This window comes from Oreochromis aureus, linkage group 3 (genome assembly GCF_013358895.1).
Source record: "Oreochromis aureus strain Israel breed Guangdong linkage group 3, ZZ_aureus, whole genome shotgun sequence".
Classification (NCBI taxonomy): Eukaryota; Metazoa; Chordata; class Actinopteri; order Cichliformes; family Cichlidae; genus Oreochromis; species Oreochromis aureus.
In genome coordinates, this window is record NC_052944.1 from 122,606,499 (window position 1) to 122,618,013 (window position 11,515).

Sequence of the window (11,515 nt, forward strand, 5' to 3'; positions counted from 1 at the left end):
GATGAACACAGGTACCCCACTGCTGAGGTTTACCTGACTGTGGGAGGTCAAACCTACTTGTTAGTGGTAGCTGTGGTTCCCAGTTTGCCATATTCAGTGATACTTGGTAATGACATCCCCACTCTCTTTGATCTAATACATCAGTCAGATTATGACCCTCAAGAGAGTGCTGAGGAAGACATTCAAGGCTTAGGTGATGAATCTGGAGGCTCACTTCCTCTAGATATGACAGTTGAACCATTTAAACCCTGTCATGCAGTCACAAGAGCACAAAGTGCAAAGGAAATGATGCAAGAGCTACCCTTTTTTGAGGAGTCTCTCGAAACAGAGCCAGGGAAGATTAGGAAGTCTAGGGCTCAGAAAAGAAGAGAAAAGTTCAAAGGCTCAGGGGAAAAGGGTACAGCATTGTTTCCTAAGCCAAATAACCAGCTTGAGTTTGATGTTCCCTCAGATTTAGGTGTACTCCAAAGAAGCGACCCTACTCTAAAACCCTGGTTTGAGAAGGTAACAGAGGTAGAGGGGGCTAGTCAAGGTCAGGTAAGCTGTCTTGCAGACACTGTTTACTTGATTAAAGGAGGCATCCTGTACCAGAGAAAGGGGAAGTGCGAAGCTGTAGCACTCCCACAACAGTTCAGAAACAAAGTTATGGATTTGGGTCATTCAATTCCATGGGCAGGTCATATGGCTTTTCACAAAACATTGAATAGGATCAGCAGCCGTTTTGTTTGGCCAGGGATGTATGTCCAGGTTTCTGAGTTTTGCCGTTCCTGTGAAAAATGTCAGTTGACCTCAGGCAAAGGAGTAGCACGAGCCCAGTTGCAACCACTGCCAATTATTGAAACACCGTTTGAGAGGCTAGGCATGGATATTGTGGGCCCTTTAGAGAGGAGCTCCACAGGTCATCGCTACATATTAGTCATATGTGACTATGCAACACGGTTTCCTGAGGCCTTTCCACTCAGATCAATTAAAGCCCGTCACATTGCTAATTGTCTGCTTCAGCTTTTCTCTAGGGTAGGCATACCAAGAGAAATTCTGACAGATTGTGGAACGAACTTTCTATCCAAGTTGTTGCAGCAGGTTTATACGCTGTTAGGGATAAAGGGACTTAAGACCACCCCTTATCACCCCCAAACGGACGGGCTAGTGGAGAGATACAACCAGACTCTCAAAAGTATGCTGCATAAGTTTGTCTCTGACACAGGTGCTGACTGGGATCAATGGCTGCCATACCTTTTGTTCGCCTACCGGGAGGTCCCGCAGGTTTCCACTGGTTTCTCGCCTTTTGAACTTTTGTACGGCCGCCAAGTGAGAGGCCCCCTGGATCTGCTTAAGGACTGCTGGGAGGACCCCAAAGCAGAGGGCGAAAATATCGCAGCCTACGTCATCACCATGAGAGAGAGGTTGGAGAAAATGGCATCATTGGTGCAAGACAACATGAAAGCTGCACAAAAACATCAAAAGACATGGTATGATCAGAAGGCCAGGGATAGGGTCTTCCTTCCAGGTCAGAAAGTACTGTTATTGCTCCCCACCAGCGATAACAAGCTGCTGACAAAATGGCATGGACCATATGAGATCGTCAGACAAGTGAGTAAAGTCACTTATGAACTGAATATGCCAGAAAGAGTTAAAAAATATCAGACATTTCATGTGAACTTGTTGAAGGAATTCCACAGCCGACAAGAGCCAGTCTATCAGTTACTGGTGCGTTCAGTTAAGGATGAGGAGGTGACTGAGAAGTTCTTTCCAACTAACATTCAAGTTTGTGCTTCAGTTGACCTTTCTCATTTGTCTCCTACTGAGCAGGCTAATATAAAACCACTCGTGGACCAACAGCTCTTTCGAGAAACACCAGGCTTCACATCACTGGTTCAGCACAAGATACGGGTGAAGGAGGATGCACCCGTTCGACAAAAGAGCTACAGAATTCCAGAACGGTTGGTGCCAGTGCTTCAGAAAGAAATAAAACTGATGTTGGACCTGGGAATCATTGAGGTGTCAAGTAGTGAGTGGTGCAGCCCGATTGTTTTGGTACCAAAGAAAGATGACACCCTGAGATTCTGTATTGATTTCAGATATCTAAATGCAGTATCAAAGTTTGATCCCTACCCAATGCCCAGGGTGGATGACCTGCTGGAGAGAGTTGGATCAGCAACGTACATTACGACACTCGATCTGTGTAAAGGATACTGGCAAGTGGCTTTGGCACCAGAAGCGAAAGAGCTGACAGCCTTCAAAACTCCTTTTGGTATGTACCAATTTAAAGTCATGCCATTTGGGCTTCAAGGTGCACCAGCGACATTCCAACGATTAATGGACCATGTACTGAGAGATGTGTCAGCATTCTCTGCAGCATATCTGGATGACGTGGTGGTGTACAGCCAGTCCTGGGAAGAGCATGTCATTCACCTACAGAAGGTGCTACACTCCATCAGAATGGCTGGACTGACTATTAACCCCAAGAAGTGTTCCATAGCCAAGAGAGAAGTGGAGTACTTGGGCTTCGTGGTTGGCTCTGGGAAGATAAAGCCGCAGGTTGGAAAGATTGAAGCAATTCAGTCCTTCCCAGTTCCGACAACAAAAAGGAAGGTGAGAGGTTTTCTGGGTCTAGTAGGCTGGTACAGGAAATTCATACCTTCTTTTGCAGAGCGATCCACTGCACTGAATGATCTCACAAAAGGCTCAGCCCCCAACAAAGTGCGTTGGACAGAAGAATGTGACCAAGCATTCAGAGACCTCAAGGAAGCAGTTTGCACACATCCAGTTCTACACAGCCCAGACTTCAACAAGCCATTCATCTTGCAAACTGATGCTTCGGGAGTTGGCCTTGGTGCTGTCCTTCAGCAAGAGGTGGATGGTGAAAGAAGGCCTGTGGTGTTTCTGAGTCGGAAACTACTCGACAGGGAGACAAGGTATTCGACGGTGGAGAAAGAGTGCTTGGCCATGAAATGGGCTATCGAGGCCTTGAGGTATTATCTTCTGGGACGTCACTTCACTCTAGAGACGGATCATCGTGCCTCCAGTGGTTGAACCGCATGAGGGATGCGAATGCCCGCATTGCAGGATGGTACCTGTCTCTGCAGCCTTATGACTTTACGGTCCAGTATAGGCCAGGGAAGTCAAATGTGGTTGCTGACTGTTTATCTAGGATGTCAGAGGACTAAAGCACTTCGTGCTTAGGAGAGGAGGAGGAAATGTAAGGAAGAGGACTCCCTTACTACATTTATTTGTATTATATTATCTGTATAGCACTTTAGAGCACACCTTTCACTTTATTAAAAGCACCTTATCAAGCACTTTATTTAGCATTGCACTTTAAGCATGGATTTGCACAGTAAAACATTTGCACACAAGAAGTTTAAATATTTATTGATTATTTATTGGGAATTTTAAAATCAGTTGGTAGCCTTGATTCAGATCCTGCACAGCTGCTCCTCATCAAGGAATGTGGTGGTTGTCTGTTAGGAGAGAAGAATGGTGATTGAGATGATGATTAAGGTTTACCAGTAAGGAAAACTAATGCAAATGTGTGTGTGAAATCTAGGAAGAAAAGTGGCGCAAATAAGTGTTTGTAAGATAATGATTACTCACCTTTCTTGCCTGTGTCCTCTTCAGGGTGTTTGGGCAAATGTTTCCCGGGGTCCAGACACCATTTAAAGGTTCCGGGAGAGACCATTGGTAAAGAGAGTGTGGTGAATCTTTTTTTTGTGCTTGGGTTTCTGGGTTTTATAATATTGGGTTTGGTGTAACATTAAAGTGTGAAATATTTATTAATATAAAAATGTGAAATGTATTTATGTATTTATTTATTCTAATTGATATATTGTATACTGTGGTGGAAGGTTGGGATTTAAGAATTTACCTAAGAGTGGAATAATGGTTTGGTCTGTGACAGCTGAACATATTTAAGGCTGCTGGTTGTCATTAGAGGAGGATATATTGTGCTGTGAAGAAGCTCGAAGTGAATTGTTGTAAGGAGAGCTGTATGGCAAATAAATGCTTTGTTCCACTGCACTTGCCTTAGTCCGTCTCACTGTGTTTCCAGCCGCTAAGGGCTGCCCTGTTACACGCTCCTAACCTGTCTCCAGCCCAAAGTCCTTCAAAGAGCAGCTTCCCTCGCAGCTATTTATTGACAAACTGTTACAGTTCACACAATAGTTTACAACACGTACCTCCCCTCTTAACCCCCCCCCCTTGGTTACAAAGACGAGGCAGTGTGTGTGTGTGTGTGTGTGTGTGTAAGAGAGACCTCCTGCTGGGCAGGAAGCTTACATCAAACAGATCTTTCAGATAGGATGTATCTACAATAAAACATTACAGCCCCCTACCCAGAACCCCGAGAATCTGGGGGGAAGGACAGTGGAATCCCTATCATCAGAGTTAGCAAGCATAAAAATGACAAACATTAACAATTCACTCTAACAACTAGCTAATCTTAAATGACTGTTCAGTACAGATATGAAGGCCAACAATCATGTTTTACAGTCCTGTGGTCTCGGCCTCAGATACTTATTAAATCACCAACCCGTTCTCACTCCCGAGGCGTAAAATACTGACGATTTGTCACGTCCCTTAACTTCTCATGCTGACGCTAAAGGTACCCTTCCACGTTTTTATGTGACGCTGTGGGTTGTCAATTCATTCCAATATGATCCCGCTCGCGGCGATCAGAGACGCTTCAAGCAGAGGCTCCAGCCATCCATTTACACGGCGAAACATGACGCCGTGAAGCACAATCTAACTAAAGAACCGGGGACCCTCTCCGCGAACGGGTTTTTCTCCCGAATTTAATGCTTTCTTGTAATGATATCGTTAACATTTCTCAACAAAAACACATGAAAGTATCACTGATAATTCAACAATAAAATCGCTTCATGTTGTGGCCATCACACAGTGTTTTCCAAAGTGATTCACGATCTGAAAGTGCGCAGATTTAATGTACATAATCCTTTGTTAGGTTTATTATTTTCATTTCACACGTAAAACACATTTATAGATTAATTCACCACTCCTGTTAGTTTTGGATGCGCTCGGCTCCAACCAATCAGACGCAACCGGTGTAAGCAAAGGATGATGGGAGAACGGAGAGACCCGTTTATAAGAATAAGAAAATGAGGCGGAACTAATTGATTCTAATGCAGGTATGTAAAAAAATACATATATTTAAAGTAATACCTTGAAGTGTGTTTCAAAGTTTGTTTTTCGTAAAAGCTTCAAACAAACAGGGGTGACTGATCTCGGAAACGATTTAATGCATTTAAAAATGGCTACAGCTACCGTCAGCATGCTTGCTAGGTAACCTACCTACACGTGGCTACTGCAGCATTAGCCATTTAATCAAACGATGGATTAAATCTATTACAAACGTTAAAGGACTTGTGTGTTGCAAAATACCCTCACATGGTGCGTAAAGCAGTTTTTGCGCTAAGAGTTCTGCTAGCTCGTTATAAACGGCTGATGCTAACGTTAATTGCTAACGTTAACCGGAGCACCAAGACTGAAAATCATTTGAGTTGCGTTAGTTATGTGTTTATGTCACTGAGTTCTGCAAAATCTCTTTCCTCTTTAGCTTGAAAATGAGTGATTCAGAGGATCCCGAGCTGGAGGAAGAGCTTCAGGCTGCTGACGAACTCCTTCAAGATATGCAGGTAAAGTAAACGTTATATTATTAATTTTTATTTATTTTATTTTATTTTATTTTAATTTTATTTTATTATTAATTTTTTTAAATCAATTTTTATATATGTGTATATACAAGTTTATGTCAAATTAAGTTGGTTAACTTAAGATGTTTGATAATCTTTGCTTTAATCATAGACTGTATTTTAGGTGTTCCCTTTGTTCCTTGTTAATTGCGTAGAATGATGCACAGAGTGAACCTCAGCCAAGACCAGTGCGCTGGAAAAAACGTGACAGACAGGGAGATTTTATTCCTCAAAGGCCATCAACCAGTCGAAGTACTACTTGCATGCCACGTGGTCAGTGTTCACACAACCATTGGTTTTATCTCACAACTTGTTTTCACCAAACAATTTCAGTAATTAAATATTCTTCAATCTCTTTTTTCCCCCCAGTGTCCAGAGATCAGCATCAATGTCCACGTGAAGAAACTAGTTATGTTACCAGTGTCAACCCAACAAAAGGTACTTTACCTTCTTGTATATATTGTGATTTCTGTTTACTTTTATATTTGTTGTTATAGTTGAGTTAGGCAGGGCTTTTGTGCAGTCCTAAGAAACATACTGCCTAGAGTGTTTTTCACTATGTGGAAGAGTTTCTTCCTTTCTTTCTTTTTTTTTTCTGTTAGTGTATGGAACTGAGGTGCTTCGTCAGGAGCTCCTTCAGTTGTTGGAGGATGGAGAAGAGGACACAGCCATGACTTGTGAGACGTCGTCTGAGTCAGCTGCTACTCACTGGGCGATCAGAAATATGGTGTCCTCGCAAAAGTGGAAAGAGGCCAGGCCTTGTCTTATAGACAATATGTTAGCTACTCTGGATCCACAGTCACACCGTGTGTGGCAAACAAGTAGTTGTGAGGTGTCTGGACTGCCTGCCTCTTCCATTCCTTTGTGCTGACTGTGATATTGCAGTTCACACACGCTTTGTCCTGCACAACAGAGAGGCAGTAACAGGAGGGTTTTTGCAGCCTTCATCAGAGTTTCACAAGCCAATAGGTACGGTTTTTAAGTCTTATGCGTTTCTTGCTATGTACTATGAGTGGGTGCTGTTATTGTATATTTATTGTGTATCAGTTAATTTCCAATTCTTTTTATATATATATTGTGTGTTTTAATGTTAGTTCGGCTGTTGCCTGTCCAAAGGCCAGACCATGTGTGTGACTGCCCAGCAGGTAACGTTGAGGTTTCACCCGGCTCAATTGTGGCTCTTGTAACCATAAATGGTAAGTTGCCCTTTTGTCACACACTACATACACAATAGATGTGTTTGGAGGTTTAATTGCAAATTGTGCATTGCTATCTTGGTTTGAATTGCCCTCGGCCCGCAGTATGTATGTATGTGGGCACCTGTCAAAGGTCATTTGGATTTACCAGATCAATTTGAAAACAACATGAAATCTTCACAACATGAAAAAAATGAGTGCTTTGAGCCATGACTGAATTTATCCTTATCCTTTCTAAAGGCCGTTATAACCTTGCACTGCCAGTGGTGAGCTGCACCAGCTGTGACCTAATGTGGTCCCCCTCAGTTAAGGACATCCTGGGTAGTGGATATTGGCCTGGCACCTTAAATTTCTGCACCCTGTTTTCAATGGATGTCTTTCAGTCTTTCTATGACATTAAGAAGGCTGCACCAGGGATGTCACTTAAGGCATTTGTCAAAATGCTGGATGAACGAACAGCCCATTTTGGAAGGGTGAGTTTCTAAATTTGCCAAGTTTAAGGAAATTGTGCAAATCAATGTTTATGATGACTGTCCTTGAATATTCTGTTGTATGCCCTCTATTAAAAGACTGGCCGAATATCAGCTGATGCCTTCAGTAGAAGTTTCTTGGAGTGGAGTGCTGTAAAGTTTGAGGTGGACAGGATGTGCAAGGAGCCATGCTTTAGCTGCCCTGCCTGCACTCCAGACATGCTTGCCGTCTCAGTTGATGGAAACCGTAAGCTTTATCGCTTTCAATCTAGTGCAAGGTATGTTATGCATTGTGTACATAAATCAAATATGGATTTGTAGAAAAATGTATTTTAATGTTTCTTTTCAAACAACTGTCACTGTGTTTGTTCAGCACTTCAGAGCAGGGGAACTTTGAATGTGTCTTCATTGAAAAAGATGAGGAAGTTGCTGAGTTTGTGAAATACATCCAGAGACACACAAATCATGTAAGATACACATATATATTAGTGCTGTTAGCGTTAATCTTGTTAAAATGACGTTAATGCCATAACCATATACACATACGTGTGTGTGTGTGTGTGTGTGTGTGTGTGTGTGTGTATACATATATGGATGGGTGGATATTTATTTTATTTTTCTCTTGGTGTTGTCGTAATATTATTTACTTTACTTTATCTTAATGTATACTTTCTTTTGTCACCATGTGTATTTAAAAAAACAAACAAAAACAACATGATTTTTATTTTGTGTTATCAGTGCTGTCCTGGGGAGATATGAGGTCTTGTGTGACTTAACACTAATTCAGCTAATTGTTATGCATTTGTTTTAAAAAGTTTGTCCCTGATAGGGCTTAATCATGTCATGTCTTTTATGTTAAAATCTTTGAGTGTATAGGTCCCGGGGAAAGGGTTGTGCGGATCTTCATCTTGGACTGCAGCAAAGGAGTCGTCCAAAAGTCCACTGGGAAGTTGGATGAAGAGGGCATGGAAATAGCTGTTTGTCGCCACGGAGTCCTCTTAGCTGCATTGAACATGTTTCGAGGGAGATCTTTGCTTACCCCTTTTTCTCTCCAGAGGAAGTTGGCAGCTAACGTCCCAGGACATATTACGTTCCTTTGCTCCGATGTGGCCTGTAAATATTTCCCTATTTAACCAAGGTGGCTCAGCAGTGCCCTGAGCTGAGGAACCTCTTGTCAATGCGTCCTTTTCTCTCCGTCATGCATGCAAAGGCTCACACTTGGAAATGCGAGGTATACTGCAGCTTGTATTTTTGGATTAGTTTGAGACATTTTGTTATAAGGTTGAATGAATTCAGCAGTCATGTATTGTGACCTCCTTTCTATAGATCAAATGGGGAGGTGCGTTTCAGGATGGGGCCGGTTCTACAGTTGGAGAAGAGGTGGAACAAGTAAACAGTTTCCTGTCTAGGGCGGCCATCACAACGAAGTACATGTCTAAAGCAGGTATGTGTCTGTGTCTGAGATTCCACTCAGTCTCCTGCTCATTAATTCTTATTTGTATACTAATTGAAATGCAGGGCGAACAGACATGCTGACCCTCCTGGCTTTGGGTTGGAACAAAAGGAAAGTGGAACAACTGGGCCGCACTTTGAGCCAGAGATATCTCAAGGTGATTTTTTTTTTTTTTTCAAAAACCATTTTAATGTGTGTGGTAATGGGGGAAAAACACCTGTACTCTAAAAACATCAATGTGAATGACATTTATTAATGTATTCTTAGATCATAAGGATCCTTAGAGAACAAGTGGAGAGCCTGAATGCGACCAAAAATGAGCTGGGTGTGGATGACGACACACTGCAGCAATGGGTGGCCGATGTGCAGAAATGGGCTGAAGGTGAGTCTCAATATAATGCACCATAGGACCCACCATGGCCTCATTAAAGAACTTAAGGTAGAGTTAATATCTTTCTGACAGTGTCAACAAACAATGAAAAATAAGCCTTGTAAAAGTGGAATTTATGGCAGAGTTTTTGCGTTTCATCAAATTGGATTGAACCTGGGTTGAAATGATGTCGTACTAGTTGGTTTTATAAACCTGAACACCGACATACAGATGTCTTATAATGAATATCATCAAGTCAGTGATTACAGAGTCCACTGTAGTTTGGTGACTGTTACTCATCCTGTATTCTGATTAATATTCCTCTCACTTAGAAAGTGATCAAACTGATGGCAGCCTTGGAGCGTTGCAGGCACGAATAGAGGAGCTTGTTGTCATCATCAGAGTGCGAACACAAAGTGTTTACAGACAAAATGGTACGTCCCAGTTTCTTTGAAATGGACCGTTTGATACTTAGTTTGTACAGCTACTTTGTAAACAGAATAAAATCAGATCCAGGTTTGTTTAATCTGGATGTGATGCGTGTTCTAGCAAACAAATTGATGAGTGTAGATTAAAATGTAACTATATACATTATGTGAAGGTGTGAATTTTTTATGATTATTTACAGATAGCAACAAGAGGCGACACAGAATTCGCAAGGTCATCTTAGATGAGAAGAAACGCTTGGCGGCTGCTGTTGACGACTACAACAAGCTTGCTGAACCAACAAAGCAAATTGTATCCAGTGATGCCCTCATCCAGACCGATATTTGGCTCTGGCAGAGCACAAGTGAACGTAAGCTCTTGATTTATAAATATCCTTTTTAAACAAACTCCCAGTATCTGAGCAGTAGTTGAATGTTTGGTTCTTGAGTCATAACGTGCTACTATGTTTTCCCATCTGATGTTGTTAAACTGTAGCTGCTGCTGAACTCCAGACAAAGAGAAAGGTCTTTGAGAAGGTGATGGCTGTGAGGCGCCTGAGAGAGGAGGAGATCATCCTTTGCAGGGAGATGCAGCATCACTGGACAGTGTTGCAAATGCGATCTGTGGTGTTGGGGACAATCTCCTCAGACTGTAAGCACATATTTTATTTGTTAATTATTTGATGAATCAATTGAAAATAAGAGCAGATGCTAAAGTCTTACTGGATCTTTTACCTATATCTAGATTGCTAGCTAACTGCCTTCTCCCTTTAAAAAAAAGTTTAATTACAGGATCCTAATTCCTTGTGTTTATGAGGTGAGGGTTTTTTTTTTGTTTGTTTGTTTTTCTTACTTCACTCATATTTATTTGTTTTGTTCTTTTTACAGCCTCCCTTGTTGGCATGTCGGAGGATGCACAGAAGGGACTCCATAGCCTGGTTTTAAAAAAACAAAGTGAAGTGAAAGCTGAAATGCTCAAAGTAAAGGACATGTACAAGAGAATCCTCAGCTACCAACCACTCCTTGAAATGGACTCGGAGGAGGAAGAAGACATTCCAGACGATGCCACTGAGAGTGATTTGAGCACTTCTGATGAAGACTGATTGTGTCACCATTGATGTTATTTTTGGTAAAATAAAAAGTTAATCACATCTCTGTTTAATGTGATTTTTCAACAGACATTTTACATTTTGAGAAGAAAAATGGAATTTCCTTGGTGCAGTTGTTTACCCATAATCATGCTTTCCCATGTAATTTAATGACTAGTGTACATGTTCAGATAGACTAACATAATTTAATTTATGGGATGCTTTCTGGGCTGCTCAAATTATCACAAAATTTAAAAGCACGAGGCAGCACACTCACAAGTAAATTTTTTGTTCAGTGTTTTGTCGAAGAAATCAGCAAGTACAATTGATATGTTTGCTGTAGTGATGTGTTTGTTAAGAAGCATGCCAGCACACTGGTGAACTGACAGTCCCAGAATGCACCCGAGCCACTGACTCGCCCCAGAGCAAATGAAATTGCTTATCTAGAAAGACAACCGTCATCAAAGAAGAAGTAAAAGAGTAGGAAACAAATGGTAAGGGAAAGTACTGTGCAGTAGGAAAGAACGGCCAGAGCCATGCAAAATGACCTCCAGCAGGCCACAAATGTGCACGTCTGCTCAAACGGTCAGAAATGGACTCCATGAGGGTGGTATGAGGGCCCAACTCCTGCCCTGTGCTCCTCACAGATGAAAGCAGGTTCACACTGAGCACTTGGGACAGAGTCTGGAGACGCAGTGAAGAACCTTCTGCTGCCTGCAACATCCTCCAGCATGTCGGTTTGGCATTGGGTCAGTTTTGGTGTGGGGTGGCATCTCTTTGGGGACCGCACAGCCCTCCATGTGTT

The 11,515-nt window shown here is 42.0% G+C and overlaps 1 protein-coding gene and 2 long non-coding RNA genes across 3 annotated transcripts; all 3 read left to right on the plus strand.

Annotated features, from left to right (window-relative positions):
• Nucleotides 1-5,541: 5,541 nt before the first annotated feature.
• Nucleotides 5,542-6,131, plus strand: LOC120438016. The gene is made up of 3 exons (XR_005611590.1): nucleotides 5,542-5,651; nucleotides 5,864-5,981; nucleotides 6,078-6,131. It is a non-coding gene; the product is annotated as an uncharacterized LOC120438016 (long non-coding RNA).
• A 397-nt stretch (nucleotides 6,132-6,528) lies between these two features.
• On the plus strand, nucleotides 6,529-7,613 carry LOC120438012. Its single transcript, XR_005611586.1, has 4 exons — nucleotides 6,529-6,677; nucleotides 6,803-6,904; nucleotides 7,145-7,377; nucleotides 7,474-7,613. It is a non-coding gene; the product is annotated as an uncharacterized LOC120438012 (long non-coding RNA).
• Nucleotides 7,614-8,503: 890 nt separating this feature from the next.
• Nucleotides 8,504-10,725, plus strand: LOC120435231. The gene is made up of 7 exons (XM_039604352.1): nucleotides 8,504-8,605; nucleotides 8,701-8,818; nucleotides 8,893-8,984; nucleotides 9,095-9,209; nucleotides 9,826-9,993; nucleotides 10,119-10,274; nucleotides 10,511-10,725. Exons 1-7 carry the CDS (start codon nucleotides 8,552-8,554, stop codon nucleotides 10,723-10,725), a joined length of 918 nt encoding a protein of 305 aa, XP_039460286.1. The 5' UTR covers nucleotides 8,504-8,551.
• Nucleotides 10,726-11,515: the final 790 nt, after the last annotated feature.